Consider the following 19115-nt stretch of genomic DNA (forward strand, 5'->3'; position numbering starts at 1 on the left):
AGGCATGCCCGCTGACTAGGCCGGCCCCAGTAGTCTCCAGAGCTCCTGAGCCCTCACTTCGGCAGCAGGCTTGACTTCCGGCCACACTAGGATCAGAGAACTCAGCCGGCTTTTGCCAGTCATCTGGTTGCTTCCCAGCCAGGACTCGGTGAGATGGAAGTGCAATGCAGACAGGCCAGGACAGGGGCTGCTGTCCCTTGAGCTAGGGATGTTCCCGGGTGGTGGCTCATGGCCATTGAAGGAATTTTCCTGCCGTGACAGCCACTGGCCATGGTCCTATTCTGTGCTCTGAGCTGAGGTGGCTCATGGTATGGCTGCAAGTGGCTGCTCCAGGCTCGAGCAAAATCAGGGGAGATTCTGCTAGAGCTGAAAATTGAATTCCCACATCTTCCTAAAAAGAGCAGGATACCAGCTTGGGGAAGAGCCAGCGGTCCGAGAGGACAGCGGGAAACAGTGCCGGCAGGTACCCCAACGCTGCATCAAGCAGAAAGGTAGGAAACGATTCTGTTGGCCGGTATCTCTCCTCTGCCTCTGCTGGCAGGGTCCCCAAAGATGTGAGAAGCAAAGAAATATTTCCTGATTATTTGTGTTGTCTAATCCAGATGATTTATAGCTAAAGCCCTGTTATTACCGGGACACCCAACTGAGAAAGACATTCAAACCTTAGACTTTTTCTCTAAAGGCTGCTTTTGGTTTTGTTTCATTGTGTGTCCGTTTGCGATGACCACAATAGAGAGGCAGCCACACCATGTTTTTTGAAAAGAACACACCTTTATTTGATTTTAAAATATTAAAGATATGCTGGGAGGAGGGTGTTAGAATCACTCACTGATCTCTCTCTCTCTCTCTCTCTCTCTCTCTCTCTCTCTCTCTCTCCCTCCCTCCCTCCCTCCCTCCCCTTGGCATTTGTGATGGAGGCAGGGTGGGGAGTACTGAAGGAAATATGCCATATTTGCCTCAGCTTTAATGCCTAAAAACTTTGAGGACAAAGTAGTTTCCAAGTATTTCTTTAGTAAAATTTTAAGTGTTCGCTTAAATTTTAGCAATGTAATTTTATAAATTGCACTGAAAAATTAAACCCAGTTTTTTCCAATCATCGTTTTTGCATTTCAAAATACTCTTTTTTTTCTTCCCTTAAGTCAAACGTAGCAGCTTCTTTTCTGTCATAAAGATCGGCTTTCTTCAAAGGGTTCAGGCAGCTTTGTTAGACTAGCTTGTCGGTTTGTCCTTCTGTGACCTAGAGTGAAGTTTATTCATCTGACTTCTAAGAGTCCCTCAACTAAAGGGATCCTTTTACAGGTTTGTCCAGAAACTCAATTTACATCCTAATAAACTTAGAGAATAAATGTCATGCTGTATTGTAATGGAGTAAAAGGGCACTGTGAATGCGTGTGTTGTTTGGGGGCTTGGATGTTGGTGAAATGTTCAACTTCAAGGGCTTTTCATCAGCCCACATCATTTCTTTTAACCTCACGCAACAAAGTATGTGTTGATACATATGTTCATATATTTATATTGATATTGGCAAGGACTATTTTATATATTTCTTTCATTCCACTTCTCTTTGCAATGTTCACATTTAAACCAAAAGTGTGTCCAGAAGGTATAGACAGGCTGACACGTCTTTGAAGAAAAGTAATCATCTAGACTTGATTTTTCCCCCCCCTATTTGTACTGCCTTTATTTCTTGCATCTGAGGTTTTTCTTGTTGGTGTTTTGTTTTGTTTGGTTTTTAAGTGTCATGCTCCATTAGAAACGTACTGAACTAGATCAGGGCAGGACATATTTCCCTCCCTTCCCGTCTCCTATCACCTCCCCCAGCTCCTGACGAAGATGATTTCTTTCGCGATTAGTGAAGGTCAGTGTGTGTTATGCAGGCCATTCATGTTGAACTGTGAACCTTGGAAATAAGGAGCCACCTTCCCCTTACTCTGAAGGTGACTCACGAAGCCAGTTTCACTTGTTTCACATTGTTTTCTCACGTTTAAAGAAAGAGATCTATTGACTAAATGTTGGACTTAAAATCTAGCGTATTTGTTCTAACAGGTCCTATTGGATTCCAGAGCTTTTGCATAGGCAGTGTCAGTTAATGGGATGCACCTCCTTGGTTGAGAAAGTTCCTGTAATCAGCATGTTGACTTCAGCGGCCTCTTGGCTGGAGGGATGGTGAGGTCTGCCCTCCAAGTCTGGTCGTTCCCCAGTGGTCTGGGATGACTCAGGATTCAGACAAATGTGGTGCATTCTGAAAAAATTGTAGAAGGAAATGTCAATGAAAAGAAACTGGGGTCACCAAAATTGGTGCATTGAATGATGGAGTATTAAAAAGTCGATATTTTCTAAAACAGAAGCCAGAACCTGTTACTCATTTGTGTCGTACCTTCAAAGCTCCCCTGGTTTGCTTGCAAAGGTCTCACCTCCACCTGGCATTCTTGATGCTCCAGCAACGGTGAACTACTTACCCTTCTCTTAACTTACCCTCATCTCTATTTCTCTTTGCTTTTGTACGTGTCATCCATGTGCCTAGATGGATCCTCCTCTTCTGGCTGGCAAACGCCTATGTCCCTTTCAAGGGCCACCTTAAAGAGCGCTCCTCTGTGACACCTCCTCCCGTGTGCTCAGAGCCTGTCATGCATCCATCTGTGATAGTGCTCTTTGTGTAGTAGTAGAGTTACCTGTTCTACGCTTGAGTCCCTTGAACTTTGCCAGGGCAGGGCAGGAACTAGGTCCTTCCATCTCTGTACCTGGCACCAAGACTGGTATTTGTGGCATTGAAAGGGTCACAACACTACGATAAAGTGTTCCCAGCGTGCCAGGCACTGGGCTTTATATGCACAGTCTCATTTAATCCACCACAGCCCTATGAGGTGAATCTGTCGTTTCACCCATCTTGCAGGTGAGGAAACTGAAAGTCAAAGAAATTACACCAAAAGGTGCCAGAGTTGGGCTTGGAACCCACCTACCTGCCCTGTGACCCTGACCCCAGTTTCATTTTCCTCACCTGAAAAATAGGGGTGATAATAATACACTTGATAGGATTGTTTGGAAGCTGAAATATCATGACTTATGTGAAGAGCTCCACACAGTACCCAGCAAGCATCAGTTACCAGTAGTTCCTGTTAATGACGACGTGCACAAGGTCTTTCAGATAGCAAGGGGTGGAGGAGACTGAACCAGGTCTGTCTGACAACAGAGCCATGTTTCTGCCTGATGCTTGGGGGCCACCCCAGAGTGCCTCAGCCTCGAATAAGAAGAAAAACACCCCACAGACACCTTGTCTCTTTAGCAGAGGTTCCTGCTTTCTCCATCCTGGGGCCTCTGAGGGAGCTGTGGAAGGTGAGGCAGAGAGCCCCCTCCACCCATCACTGCAGAACCGGGAGGGTAATGTGGAAATTGTTCAGTCACTTGGCAGCTTAGGCAGGACCCCACCAAACAAACATTAGGATGTTACTAGCACCTCATTAAGCTCCAGTTCGGATTAGTTATTGCCCCAAGGAGAAGGAAAGTGTGGCCCCGGGGCTGGGGTCCCTGGATCAGCTGGTTCCTGTTCTTGTGACCGCAGGCAAGTCCTTTCGTCTCCATCGGTGTGAGCCTTTGAGCCTCCCTAAAGCTCCCGAAGTGGGGTGTGGCCCTAACTCCCTGGCCTCTCTGAGTCTTCAGGAACAAAAGCCTTTTCAACCGCTGGGCAAGGGCTGGTGTTGCAGATGGACACGCGGGGTGACCGCTTCATCTGTGAAGGCTGCTTTCTCCAGGGATCAACTTATTACAGAGTTAGTTTTAGCATATTCAGTAGCCAATTCCTATACAGATTTGGGTTGAACAGAAAAATGTATATTTTTCACTGGAGCTAGAAGAGTTATTAAAATCACACACACACGGTGTGACAATTAAGTTTGTGAACTCATCCTACAAAAAGTGCTGCATACCTCCTTGCTGAATATCACTACAGTCACCTTCGAAGTCCTCCCCTTGGGAAGCTATGAACTAATGCCAGCACCTAGTTCACCCTTCAGAGCAGTTTTGGAACTCTTTTTCTGGAATGGCCATCAGAGCTGTCATCGTATTACCTTTGATGTCCTGAATATCATCAAAATGTCTTCCTTTCAATATTTCCTTCATCTTTGGGTAAAGAAAGAAGTCATTGGGGGTCAGATCAGGTGAGTAGGGAGGGTGTTCCAGTACAGTTATTTGTTTACTGGCTAAAAACTCCCTCACAGACAGTGCCGTGTGAGCTGGTGCATTGTCGTGATGCAAGAGCCATGAATTATTGGCAAAAAATTCAGGTAGTTTTCATCTAACTTTTTCTCTCAGCCTTTTCAGCACTTCCAAATAGTAAACTTGGTTAACTGTTTGTCCAGTTGGTACAAATTCATAATGAATAATCCCTCGGATATCAAAAAAGATTAGCAACATCGGTGCAAGAAGTTTGCGAACTTGTCAGACCGTGTGTGTGTGTGTGTGTGTGTGTGTGTGTGTTTCTTTCAACAAATCAGACTATTGTAATTGTGGATAATAATTTAGAAATATTTTAAATTAGGTTCTTGAGTATGAGGATGGCTCTAGTGACAACTGTCTCCAGTGCTGTGCTGTCTTCTAATAAGAGAACATGCAACCGAATTTATTTGGAACAATATCATTAAAAAAATATGATTGAATAGATTTTTACAAACCTTTGAGAGAAGAGGTAAATTCTCCTTTTTCCTCTCTCTCTCTCTCTCTCTCTCTCTCTCTTCCTCTATCTCTCTCACGCGCAAAATCAATTCCTGATCAGATTAGTTGCATTCAACTCCCTGGCTTTTGGGTACATTTGAGAAGGCAGAGCATCCATATTTACCCTTGCCTTTCCCCTCTCTGCCTAAACAAAATCAGAATTCCCAGCGGCAGTTGACAAGCCAACTTAGCACAACCAGTCCCATCTCTCCAGGGTCCTCCTACCCTCATTAGTGGTCATTTTCGACAGAACTGTGGGTGTTGCTGGCCTGGGGCTGTAGCATGTCTCATTATTCCATCTCTGAATGCACCGGGCTCTGCTGTCCAGTGCTCGCAGAAAACCAGGGTGTGTGTGTGTGGCAGGGGCTCAGCTACATGCCCAGGTGCATGTAATTGCCCAACCGTGTGTGTTGTTTCACCAGCAATAAAAATCCAGCAGGGAAGTGAATGCTAAAATTACTTTGTCCTTTGACAAGATCTCCTCGGTTGAAAATTTTTTGTTTATCTCTATGGTTGGGAGGACTTTACTGAAATCAAATTAACTGCCTTGCTTCATGATGCAACAGATTGTGTTTTGAAGAGTTTCCACTGAATTGTCCTTGAAAGGACATTCGATCTACAAAGTCTAGCTGCTAACAAAATGACTGCATTTTGACATACGTGGTTTTACTTTTCCTGTAGTAAGATACGTGCATGTAGTTCACACTGGACCCTGGGTCATCTCTCTGTTTGATGAATGAGTGGGTTAGAGGACAGAGGGATGGATGGACAGATGGGTAGACTGGCAGTTTTACTTGCCTTGCAACATGTCTTAGATGTCAAGTTTGCTGACATTTAAGAGGAAGGAAAACCTGTAACTGGTGTCCTTTCCAAAAGTTTTTGCTAAACCCACCTGATGACAATGTGTTTGGGCTTCATTCCTTCCACAAAAACAGGATTAAAGAAGCACGTAGCCTGTGCTAGGCACATGGGATGTGGACTGGAACAAAATCAGAACAGTCCCTGCCTTCAAGGAGCTCGCTGCCTTGTGTGGGAGAGACAAGTGTTAACAAGGAACTACACAAAGCATTATTTAACTATCGCTGTCATCACTGTTGTTTTTATTGAGATACAATTCATATACGATAAAATTTACCATTATTTTTAATTTTTTTTAAAAAAGATTTTATTGGGGAAGGGGAACAGGACTTTATTGGGGAACAGTGTGTACTTCCAGGACTTTTTCCAAGTCAAGTTGTTGTCCTTTCAGTCTTAGTTGTGGAGGGTACAGCTCAGCTCCAGGTCCAGTTGCCATTGTTAGTTGCAGGGGGTGCAGCCCACCATCCCTTGTGGGAGTCGAACTGGCAACCTTGTGGTTGAGAGCCCACTGGCCCATGTGGGAATCGAACCAGCAGCCTTTGGAGTTAGGAGCACGGAGCTCCAACCTCCTGAGCTACCAGGCCAGCCCCAAAATTTACCATTTTAAATTACAAAATTCAGTGCTATTTATTTCTTCAGGCTTAAACCACAAACATTTATTTCTCACTCTTACAGAGTCAGGGAAATCTAAGATCAAAGTGCTTGAAGATTTGATTCTTGGAGAGGGACCCTTCCTGGCTTGCAAACAGCCACCTTTTTGCTGTTTCCTCATACAGTGGAGCAAGAGAAAGAGAGATCTGTATTCTCTCTCTCAATTTATAAGAACACTAATTTCATTATGGGGGCTCTACCCTCATGACCTAATTTAACCCTAACTATTTTCCAAAGGCCCCACCTGTAAATACTATCACCTTGGGGATTAGGGCTTCAACATATGAATTTTAGGGGAAGACAAACATTTAGGCCATATTAGTTTTCTTATGTCTGTTTTTTTTTAATAGTTTAATGTATTTGAATAGCAAACTTACAGGACCAGCACAGAAGACAGACAACATTAAAACCATGTATTTGCATGTAGAACAACTCAGAAAAGTGTAGTGAATGGATGGAATCTACTGTGTGATAAAAATGCCACAAACACCATTTAGTTGCCATCAGTAAGAAATTTACTTGTTTAAAAAAAAATCCAAATACTGGCATTGTCCAGAAAAATTTAACAGGTTTATTTATAATCATTATAAAGTTGAACTCCTGAAACTTGTTCACTGGAACTTTTGACTTGCATTATGCTTTCTTTGTCCCCGCATTTATATTAAAAATTTACACACAGGGCCGGCCCGGTGGCTCAGGCGGTTAGAGCGCCATGCTCCTAACTCCGAAGGCTGCCGGTTCGATTCCCACATGGGCCAGTGGGCTCTCAACCACAAGGTTGCCAGTTCAATTCCTCGAGTCCCGCAAGGGATGGTGGGTCCGCCCCCTGCAACTAAGATTGAACACGGCACCTTGAGCTGAGCTGCCTCCCGGATGGCTCAGTTGGTTAGAGCGCGTCCTCTCAACCAAAGGTTGCCGGTTCGACTTCCGCAAGGGATAGTGGGCTGCGCCCCCTGCAACTAGTAACGGCAACTGGACCTAGAGCTGAGCTGTGCCCCCCCACAACTAAGATTGAAAGGACAACAAATTGAAGCTGAACGGCACCCTCCACAACTAAGATTGAAAGGACAATTTGACTTGGAAAAAAGTCCTGGAAGTACACACTGTTCCCCAATAAAGTCCTGTTCCCCTTCCCCAATAAAATCTTTAAAAAAAAAAAAATTCACACACAAATGAAAATGGAAAAACTACCAATACCTGATTTCTGTCCCCTATTTTTCCACTTGTAATCATATACTTAGGTACCCTTTGATCCCACAGGAAAAAAATAACTAACATTCAGAACTACCAATAACAGGAAAAAGAGAAATTTTTTTCTAACGAATGAAATGTTTCCCATCATAGTGGATTCCTAAGCATGTTCTCCACCTCCGCAGCGTGCTAGCTGGATGTCTTTTGGCATAATTGTTACACGTTTTGCGTGGAGAGCACACAGGTTGGTGTCTTCAAAAAGGCCCATCAGATAGGCCTCACTTGCTTCCTGCAAAGCACCAATAGCTGCACTCTGGAAGCAGATCTGTTTTGAAGTTCTGAGAAATTGCTCGCACCAGACGCTGGAAGAGAAGTGTGCGAATCAGAATTTCAGTGGACTTCTGATAACGTCTAATTCCACTCGAGTGCACCATTCCAGGCCTGGAACGATGAGGTTTCTGCACCCCTCCAGTAGAGGGCGCACTCTTGCGAGCCGCTTTTGTAGCCAGTTGCTTCCTGGGTGCTTTACCATGGTCGATTTGGCGGCAGTCTGCTTTGTACGAGCCATGGTCTAGAGACCTCCTTACTTAACCCCTTCTCCTTCCTCTGGAGCTCAGCGAGCTAGAGGCGGCGCTGGCGTTAAAGAGCGATCGCGGTGCGGTGGTGGCAAACACCCCTTGTGTCTTTTTTTTAAGAGTGAAAAGAACTTTCCCAGAAGCCTCCTGTCAGACTTGACTTCACTGGCCAAATTTACATCATATCAACAATGTGTAAACTAGTCAGTAGTGAGGGGGATAGAATCCCTGTGATTAGACGAATCAAGGTTCATGGACTTCCAACCCTGCTAGAGAAGAACAAATTTAGGATTCTGTTATCCGGGAAGGAGAGTGGACTAGGAAGGCAATTTCCGTGGTTTTTAGTATATTCACAGAGTGCTCTTTGGTTTTAAAATGGTACGGTTGAGTGAAAATTTCAGTCTGTTCTGTGGTTGTTTTGTTGGCACAACCACATATCATTGGTCTGATGGACTCCAACAGTTTCCATTATGTTGGGATTGCATCATCTGTGGTCATGAATGTCATCAATGGAGGGGTACAGTGGGGGGACAGCAGACGTGGTTTCCTGGAGGCTGCTCTAAGGGGAAGTTACTTTGACTCATACTAGAAGCGCCTTCTCACCCACAATGGCTCCAGTGAGGACTTTCTTCTCGACCCTTGACTTGAATGTACTGGTTCTAGACAACCTCCACAGCGTCTTATAATTCCACTTTTCCTACGAATATACCCCTAAAAGTTCCCGAACTAGAGATGGGAAAAAACTCAAGGATTGAGAACCTTCAGGATCTACACCATATATTTATTCTAAAGCTAAAATTTTAAATAATGTGAAACAGTTCATGATATAGCTCAGCTGACTGTTTCAGGAAAATAAACTACTCATGGGTCTTCTTACTACATGTTATGTGACTTGAAAGGTAAAACGCATTTTCAGACACCTTCCAGGTCTGTCTCACAGAGCTTATGTGGGAATTAAAGGGATCTGAGTTTGGTTTCTTGTTCTGCCCACGTTTTACTTTGCTTCCTGTGCTGCTCTGAAGATGAGGGTAATAACTCAGCAGTCTCCTTGAGGGGCTGTTGTAAACGAGCCAAGGTTGATGAGGTAAAGCTGCTTTGGACCTGAACTGCCTCCTACTGATGGCCAAGATCTCAGGGACTGGTCTGCTTTGCGGACAGTCATCCACCTATCCAGAAAGTTCCAGGGGTCACCCCCATTTCCCTGCACAACACTGATTTCATCAGAAGATCGCTTTGTAGCATCACCAAGAGATCTGGAAAAGAGTCAATCAGCATTCGTGTTATTCAGAGAGTTTTGTGGCAACCCCCTTAAGACGCTGGTATCAAAGACGTAATTCACCATTGCAGATACTTCCAGATGATTACAAGCCTGATAATGTCTTTCATTTAACATGATCTAATGCAAACTGCACAGCACTTTCATATGCCTTATCTCACTAATTCTCCTGTTTGCCTGGGGATGTGGGAAGGCAGTAAGTGGCTTGCCTGTGATAGCAAAGGTGGCTCTTTCATCCTCTATTCTTTCTGCCTCTCTTAAAAGCTTGCCTACTTCCTCCACAGCACTGTTCTGTAATTTTGTTCCCTATGATTTGCTAATGACTTGCCAGTTCCATTCACATTAGTGAGGTGAAACACCTGCTTGTATAATTGCTGGCATTAAAAAGAATGTCATGAATCCATCTGACAGTTAATTTTATTCACTGGTTCCCTTCTGCTTCATAGATTCCTGTGAGTTTGGGTTAATTAAGCTGAGTTCTATTTTTGCTAGCAAGTTGGTGAGCCTCTGGGTTGAATCAGCGGCTGATCAGGGACAGAGCCTCGGGAAAGTTCCTTTCCCTTTAGAACACAGGATGGCCATGCAGGCCTTTTGGATATGAACCACAAGACTGCCCATGACTTGCTTTTGATCATACGTTTGCATCATCCTCTTCTCCTCTTAAAGGTACATGACCGATGGTGGACTTGGCCTCTACACCCGTCGCCTGAACCGGCTCCCTGATGGAATGGCTGTGGTGCGGGAGACCCTGCAAAGAAATACCTCCCTGGGCCTTGGAGACGCTGACAGGTAAGCTTGCTCCACTCGGGGTTGGCCAGGTGCGGAGGTCATTCCAAGTGGCCTGAGAAATGAGTGTGGTGATTTTGAGAGTGGATGGGTGCTGCTTTAACTACGTGGAGGTTGGAAGCCCTTGAGGCAGTTCCTGGGGTTAGCAGCTGGCACAGCAGGTAGGAGAGGGTTGCTGATAGGTTCTTGAGTCCTGCTTATGGGTAGGGTGGTGCTTCTGAGAGCCAGAACACAGGGAATTCAGGCTTGAGTAGCTTTTGTTGTTGTTTGGACTGTTGCTACTACATCTTTGTCAGTTGAGCAGCCCCCCAGGGATCTGCTTTAGTCCCTCTGTTAGCTGGCTTTCTAGGTACTGTACCTTGGGACAGAGTCCCTGAGGATGCACAGAAGGTCTGTCTGCAGACAGGAGCTCTTCTGGCCTTGGCTGAGCCGGCTTCACCATGTGTCTCCTGTTGTTTGGTAATCAGAGACAAGGCTGCAGCGCGTAGGTGGTTGAGATGATAGGGTTTGACCTGTTGTCATTGCTGTGGCCGTCACAGATGAAAAGAGCTTCAGCAAACATTACAGTAAAGAAAGAAGGATATGTGGCATCCACGTTTCTAGTCCACAAACCATTTCTATGACCATGAGCAAGATCCTTTCCAGCTCTGATGTGTTATGTTTCTAGATTTCAGTCCCCTTTAATGATCTGAGTGACGAAGCATTTTTCTGGCATATTTGACCTCTTTCCACATCTGGGTTGATGAGACATTACATGGAATTTAGATGGGAGTGCTTTGAAACCACTGTACTCTTTTTGGGTGCTAAACCTCATGCGTTGGAGAGCCAGGTATTTGTAGGACAAGTCCAGCTTCTTGCTGTCCTCTTAGCAGAGCAGACTTTTTACAAGGCGCTAGGTGACTTATGTAGTTCTCTAGCTTTAGAGAAATAGGGCAGCATACTAAAGAGACAGACAATGCAGTTACCACCAGAGATGGAATTTGCTGGAAAGAAATCTTCACATTCTCTCTGGAAGGGCTGGGAAGTTAGGCTGATGTAGAGAGAGCTGCATTAGTTGTCAGGAACTTGGGGTCTGGCCCAGGCTCTGCCCCTGACTTGAATTGTCCTTCTCAGAGTCCCCTGCAGAGTTGAGGCTGGTGATATATACCAGAGATGCCCAAGGGCTTCCCACTTCAGTGCCAGCTCAACTCAGCTTTGTTACTGTAATTATTTTTTTTTCCCCAAAAAGTATTGGTTTGAAAAGTCCATAGAAAGCTGAACCATTTGAGCACTGCTCTTTCTAAGGCTAAAGCTCTGTCTAACTAAAATCTTTAACTAGTGTCAGGGAAAAATCAGTTTGTTGTAACACCCCCACTGGAGATGTCACAATTTGCCAAATTATTTTGCTTATGTGTGTTCTCCCGGAAACATGTAGTTGGTTAGTAAATCTATTAGCATAAAATGCAGGCCTTACAAGGTACTTGTCCCCTTGTAGTGAAAGAAGAATCTGCGCCAGGCAGTTTAATTTAATGCTCCGTTGCAGGGTTAATGGAATTATTACAGATCGCAGCTGAGCATGCTTCTGCTTTTAGAAGTGGAGGATTTGGGTGGGAGCTGGAAAGATGGATAGCATTTGTTATATTGTTCCAGTTCAGCTTATGGGTAAGTGTCTTCTGGTTCTCCCCAGAATGCACTGCTCAGATATGACCATGTAAGACTAAACGGATAACCGACCAACTTTTAAAGAAAGAATCAGGTGGCTTTTAGAAAAAACAGGATTTAAGAATGTTTATAAATTTCCTATTTTAAAGTTCTGACCTCTAGGCAGTGAGATATTTTTCATCCTCCTGGAATATACTCAATTTCTTTCATTTCCAAAATTATTGTAAACAGACCATAGTAATGCTTCATCTTTGGCTGAGCTGCAATAGTGTTAGATTTGTCTCTATAAAGTTCTTCATGTAAATCTCTTCCAAAAACTATATTGTAGGAGAGTGTTTCCCAAAGTGGGAGGCTTACAGTAGTAGTATGTGAAGGATGTAATTTTAATTGGTAGACGGGGAAATATTTCTTTTTAACAATTACATTTTAATTTCAATATTTCAAAAAAAAAACCTTACAACTGTACCATCAAACCCGTGATTTTATAGATATTGCTTAGAGTAAGGATAGTGTCGGCTATTTAATGTGAAATATCAAGGAAGAAGATCACAGATGGTGTGCAGATAGGTGGGGTTTTTTTTAAGGTAGTGTGCAAATAACCGGCATTGTATGGCAGGTTCAGTAGTGTTGTCCTTGTCCCAGTAATTGGAAACGTGTTCTTTAGATAATTTAGATTAGACAAGTGAAAAACGGGAGAAAACCCAGTTCCTTTCCAAAATTCTTCCCTTGTAACCTGAAAAATAAAGAAGATCCCAGGGCTGCAATATTTCCAGGAAGTTCTGTATAAAATGACAACCCCGTCCTTAAGGATTCACACGCAAGCAACAGACTGGTTCTACAAAGGGAATAGGAAAAGTACTGAGAGATGACACCTGACTAGACCTCAGCTGAGGAAAGAAGCATATGAAGGGCAGATCACCTCAGCCACTTTCCTAATGAATAAGAAAATCATTAACCTCAGCAGTGCCGCTCTGGAGACCAGCCTTAGAGGGTGCTGACCTCCCAGACAGATGTCGGCTGTTTGCCACAGGATGTGGCTGGGATATCTTCAGGGTTATTAAAAGTAACTGATAGCAGTGTGTACCTTCGGAGCCTGGGAGATAGAGGCCATGTCAGCTCGTAAGTCTCATATGTCACCAGCTGGCTTCTGAGACATAATAAATGACAATAGTAAATTCAAAATGCCAAGCCTGCCCTTGATCTCCTGTCACTTTTCAGGGTTGCCACCCCTGGGCTCTCGTTTTCACCTGACAGTCGTCAGTGGCTACTTCCAGCAAACTAGAGCCAGCCGGCTAAGAAGGGAGGATCAAAAGGGACAAATGGAGGTAGCTTCTTACAAGTCATAGGCCCCAGATACCAGACAAATAAAAAAAAACTCTGGCATGGAGGTTTCTGAATGGGCAGCCAGGGAGGAAGAGGAAATACGAGGAGGGCCGAGAGATGGGGCTCACAGACAGCCACAGGTTTATTGCACTCCTGCCAGCTCCGACATGCACTGCTGTCCCCTCAGCACCCATCAAAAGTCCTTGAACTCCAGCGAGTTGAGTGCTTTCAAAGCTTGAAGCTCAGCTCTGGGAAAGTTTCCATTCCCGATCCCTTTCTTTGTCCCTCCAAAGCTGTGCTCACGGAGCTTTCTGTCATCACCCTCCTGCTTTAGCACGCAGGGGGCTCGAGCAGTTAGATGCTCCCCGAAATAGCATCCCCAGGCCATGCAAGTGTCGTTCAGAGCCCAAGGAGGACAGAAATCAGGCTCGTTGTGCTGGTTACGTTGCTTACTAACTTTCTTCTAAACCATTAGAATGCTCATTGAACTCCAGTAGCTTTTCTTATAATAATTTAGGTAGTAATAAAAATAGCAAAACAAAAACAACCCAAAAACAAAAACAAACTAATGCCGTGTGGTAAAATGTCAGCCTGAGACTTGAGCAAAATGAAAATTGCCCTCCAACCTCATGCCAAGAAACCAAGCAGAAAGGAGAAGCTGGGTTTTTTTTGTTTTTTTTTTTCCTTCTTGTTGCAAAGGCTTCCCTTGCCCTCCAAACTCTGAGTGTCTTAGGTATTGCGATGGCTCTTTCAGTAAGAGTCAGAGTCACTGCACAGACTTTTCTGTCTGCATTTGGGCCCTGGCCTTGGTGATCAGAGCTGTCCCAGTTTCAGCTTGAATTGGGAGTCCCACGGTGTGGGGATGTAACTATGCAACCTGGTATTTGACCAGCCTGCCAAGCTGAACCCTCTTGCCTCGCCCGGAGTGTCACAAGATCTCCAAGGGCCCAGGGCAATGCTTGGCTTGGTGACTTGTGTGCAACAAGACACCCTCCTAGCCCCAAGCAGTGCACATTCATAGAGACAGACTTAACCGATATCTTGGAGAGATGGGTTCAATCCAGGCCCGAGGTCCCTAGCCAGGACATGGAATTGGTCCCCAACCCAGGTATTTTGTAGGCAGAGCCCCTGCTGAGCTATGCAGATGAGGGGAAATACAGATAGGAATGCCTTCTCCCTGCCTTAACCCTGCCTTCCAAGCCTGTGGGAGGCAGAATAATGCCCTCCCGCCGCCCGCCCCCACCCCGGATGTGCACTGCCTAATCTCCAGAACATGTGGATATGTTCTGCTACCTGATCAGGGAGTGTTAAGGACCATAGTGAGGAGTACACAAGGTAAAGGTGGTGACAGTGTTTTACAAAGTACTGAACAAAAACAAAATACTCTATTCCTCAGTCCTGCAAATCATTCAGGGCTATCTGGTCCTTATGCCCTGCAATGCTTTTCTTTATATTTAATTAATTAACAAATCAGTAAACCCTCTTCTTTCCACAACAGCTTAGAGTGTCTACTATAAAGAAAGAACAATTGTGAGTTAAAGGACAGCATTAGCACCAGGGGAAACTGTAAGTTAGACTATGGCACGTTGCAAAGGGAGGAAATAGAGAATACAGACACACTAACCATAAGGTGCTACGTGGTTGCATATTTGAATGGTAATTCACCATTGAGCTTCTTACCTGCCTAAGAGAAAATGAACTTCGCCTTGCATCCCCCACCCCCACTTCCTCATTTCTCCCATAATATTTTGTTCTCATCTTTCACTGCTTGGGTCAATCAGTTGATCTCCCTTTCTCTCCCTCCTCCTCCGTCTCTCTCTCCTAGCTTCCCCTCTCCTCCTCTCTCATTGCCTTCTCCTGATTACTTTATAATTAACCACCTCTTCTGCCCACTAGTGCCACTGAACATTTTCTTAGTCCTGCATTCAAGGGTTACATTCATTTTCTAGCACAGTACCTGGCGTCAGTGGTCTTCATCCTGTTTCCTTTCCATCCCTTTCCCTTTTCTTCTCCTGCTTGTGTGTAGCAAGGGGAAACAAAGGAGGCACGAGGAATAGTCACTTTCATTTTAAAGCTCATAAAAGGAGCCTTGGAGGCAAATCTCTATTTCCGAGGGAACAGGGTAATAATTACTGCGTTGGCCTTTCCCGAGGGCCTCTTTTGCTGCTGGAACCACTGCCTTTCTTTTTAAGTAAGAGCTGCTTCCTGTGGAATGGGTGGGCAGGGGCCACCTGTGCTGTACAGAGGGGTGGTGCTGACAGGAAGCAAACCATCTGCACCTTAAGCCACAAAGGAATTCTCCCAGGGGGGTTGTAAAGAAAAAAGAATAGTCTGTGGAGTATCATTTCTACAGCAGGCAGTGTTTTCACTTAAAAAAAAAAAAAAAAAAGCCGTATAATAATGGTCCCGTGAGAATGGCCCACTCCCTCATGTTGCCCAACTTCATAACTTTGTTCCAGGTTACATTCTGGGAGGAGAAGAGCTGAAAATGTGTTTGTGTCAGGGCGGGGGTGGGGAGTAGGGGATGGAGATCACTCCCCCAAAGTACGTTTTCAAAAGTGGTGCCTTTTCAGTAGTTGTTTCACGGTAATTTGTAGACATGATGGTTGTTCAAAGTATAGATGAGAGGAGGGCTAGCAATAGGAAAGCAAGAATGGAAGGTCAAAGAGGAAAGCCAAACAGGGGCACCTTTTCCTGTGTTTATCCCTCAGCAAGCCAAACCGTAGGCCCTTTACCCCAAGTCAGAATCTAACTACACCTGTGCCCTCCAACAGAAAATAGTATCATGTGTTTTAATCTAAGTACCTGGGCAAATTTGCACATCAGTCAGGATTGGATGGGTTGTGCTGTGTAACAAACAACCCCTAAAAACCCACCGGGTCTGGCCATTGCAGGTCAGTGGGAGGATGTTGTACATCATTCTCACTCTAGGGTTCCAGAGGGACTACTATTTAAAGCAGGGCTGTCCAAACGGCGGCCCACGGGCCAACTGCGGCCCATGACCCATTGTTAATTGGCTCACGGCAAATTCCAAAAATATATTTAGTTTACTTAAATAAATCAGGTGAGGCAATACGTACTTCACCTCAGGTGAGTGGCCCAGCTGTTTGTGTATTTTACCGCATATGGCCCTTAGTGAAAAACGTTGAAAAAAGTTTGGACACCCCTGATTTAAAGCATTGACAATCCCCATGGCAAAGAGAGTGTGGTGAGCCACACACACTGTGTCTTAAAGCTTCTGCCAGAAATGGCGTGTGTGACTTCCACTTCCTTGTCATTGGCCAAAGGAAGTCACGTGGCTATACTTAAATTAAAAGGTGAAGAGAAGTACAATTCCACCATATGCCTGAGAGCAGAAAATATATGAATTGCACTGGTAACTGTCATTGTTTTATTACACACAAATGACAATCTCAGCTTAATGCCACCCTCCCATTATTTAGCCAACTGTGTAGCATACATTTTATCATATATTTACTGTATACCTCTCAGATGCCAGGCTCTGTGCCTCCCAGTCTGAATGATGGCCTCTAGTAGCTCCTCTGGGTGGGGGAGAGATAGAATAGGAACATGATGACTGGATTGGTTACGAAATTTTAACCAACGCTATGGGTCAGTTGCATTTCAACAAAGTATTTGGACTCTGTTTTGATATATGACAGCTTATAGAAAAATGCTGGCATTTACTGAGCACCTACTATGCTCAGGTCCTGGGGATCCACAGATGAGTAGGCGATAGTCCCCACTCTCGAGGAACTTGCAGTCAAATACAGGGGAGAGAAGCCCAAATAAGCCATCAAAACTCGAGGTGCCAAATGCCACAGAGACTTTCACTGAGAGCTGTGGGGGCAGAAGGAACAAGAGCATCCCTGGGAGCTAACTGTTGTCCTACATTGGGAGCTCATCATAATGAAATACAGGCAGTCTCCTTTCCTATTGGCAATGACTGGAAAGATCCTTTAGAAACATTACCCAAGTGTCCAAATAGGCCCGCTTATCTCATCATCCGTTTGGGATTTTCTTTTTGTTTCCTTTAATATCCTTTGTCACTTTTGAAGAGCAGCCTAGCCCTGATTTCTGTTACTGAAATGTAAGAGCTGATGGAAATAAGCCCAGTGTATAGGGCAGCTGTTACACTGGCTTGTGGAGAAGTGTCCCTGGTTACAGTGTAACCTTTAGATTGATCGTGTGGGACAGCTATGCCAGCCCAGAGTTTCTATTCAAGGTTACCTTGCCTGTAAGTGAATTTTCCCAATGTTGCATCTCCCACGCCAGTTCAAACAGAAGCTTACAGGGCAAGGTTGGGTGCAAGAGACCTTCAGAATCATCAGCTGCAGCCCTCTGACTCCTCCAATGAGGAAATTGAGGCCCAGAGAGATTGTTAGTGGCCAAGTGACCACTCGCTGTCCTCCAGGCTTCAGGGAGCAAGGTCATCGCAGTGTGAATTTTGGAAAGCGTGAGCTCTAAAGTAACTGATGAAAGCACACGTTATCTCTTTGGTGATGATTACGAATGCAGCCCATGCAGTAAGGGAAGGAGTGTCCTGGGAGCCAAGAGACCTTGTCCTAGATCTACCACCATTCAGTGTGCCACCATTGAACAGATGCCCCACCCCCACCCTGCATTTATTCATCTGTACAGTCAGACTAGCTGAGTCTCAGGTCCCTGAGCTCCCGGGAGTCAATGTTCTTGTTGTCACTTGCAGGCGGAGTTAACAGAATGGCTCATGGGTGTCGTTCGTCCATGCAGGGCAGGGACCCCATGAACTTTTCATCTCTGACAGTCACAGTGATAGGTGTTGTCCTGTGATGGTTCTGTTAGGACAGTGGTTCTCGCCCAAGGTCTCTGGTGTGTGCAGATCCAGCAGGCTGAGGGGCCCCCTCTCCTGCACGCAGCCGTCTGCTGTCAGAGCAGAGACGGCCACAAGGTGTCCATCCTCACTGGACCTGAGAGCTAAGCCTGCTCTAAACTGAGATGCACTTAGATGCGGGTGAGAGAGGAGGGAGCTGTTGTTGTGGCTGGCAGGTACCGAAGAACATCCAGGGTTGACAGACCAGAATGAAATCTTCCAAAAGGGGCGTCCAGGGCAGACAGAGCTGTGGATGAGAGTAGTGGGGCTGTTGACCTTTCTGGCACTTTGGGAGAAATCTACTCTCATACATTGTAGTGGGTTTAGCTCTAACTTGGAGCTTCACCAAAATAATAGTAGGAGTTGAAGCTCATGGGATTGTAGTCTTATTTTCATCGAGATAAAATTCCAAGAGACTGATAACAGTGAATTGTATTTATTTGGGTGGTTGTTTGTCAGGATTTAATTACACTTGGATGTACATTGTTCCCTAAATCAGCGCCGCCTGTCCAGAGGCGGGTGGTCGGCCTTGGGAACAGGCAGTGTTGGGGGGCTTGGAGGGACTTCCCTACACTGTGATGTTTTTCATGCAGTTGGCAGGCTTTGCATAGTACACCACAGTGGAGGGCAGAACAGCACTTGCAATGGGTTTTGCAGGGAGACCATGCATTTTACCTACAAGGGAACAGACTCCAGAAGGTGACATTTCCTTCTCCAAAGCCACAGTGCTATAAGGGGCAAAGTTAAGGTTTGATTCAGGTCTCTGCCCACAAAACCTTGGTGCTCGATCCCTGTGCCTTCCTCTTTATTCAGAGGCTCAGCTGCCAGCCTCGCAGAAGCTGAGCCTTACGTGACCTACAGAGTAATTGGTCAGCCTCTCCTTAGTGCCTTGCACCGAACAAGGCGCTTGCAAAGATGGTGGCACCTGCACTTGTGACCTTTAAGATAACCCTCTTTCCAGGTCTCGTTTTCCCCATTGGAGGGAGGCTCAGTGAAAGGAAAGCCCAGGATGCAGCTGGGCTCCAGCTGGAGCTCCTACTGCTGAGGGAACTCTGTCTCTTACTGAGCAGGATATTAGGAATGCTGGAAGCTTCAGGTGTCATATTTTTTCTAAGAACATTTAACTATTTCAGTGCCAGAACCCCCAGCAAAGTCTTGAGAGTGGCCTTTGTCATGGCGATCACACCTGGTGACCTTTAGGGTCCATCTTCAGCAGGCCTCTCTCCCAGGAGTGGCCTCTGCTGCAGACCCCTGTGGA

The 19115-nt window shown here is 45.3% G+C and overlaps 1 protein-coding gene across 11 annotated transcripts in view; it reads left to right on the top strand.

The window, feature by feature from the left end:
* The window catches only part of NAV2 (neuron navigator 2), a 717995-nt gene that overhangs the window by 591489 nt on the left and 107391 nt on the right, over window positions 1-19115 (top strand). For all 11 annotated transcript variants that reach the window (XR_012497554.1, XM_074336128.1, XM_074336129.1 and 8 more), the window contains one exon: window positions 9925-10047. Coding sequence is in view for 10 of the 11 variants with exons in the window: in XM_074336128.1 (XP_074192229.1) it covers window positions 9925-10047 (123 nt within the window). In the remaining variant the exon portion in view is untranslated. The remainder of the gene's footprint in view (window positions 1-9924; window positions 10048-19115) is intronic.

Source organism: Rhinolophus sinicus, linkage group LG06 (genome assembly GCF_036562045.2).
Source record: "Rhinolophus sinicus isolate RSC01 linkage group LG06, ASM3656204v1, whole genome shotgun sequence".
Lineage (NCBI taxonomy): Eukaryota > Metazoa > Chordata > Mammalia > Chiroptera > Rhinolophidae > Rhinolophus > Rhinolophus sinicus.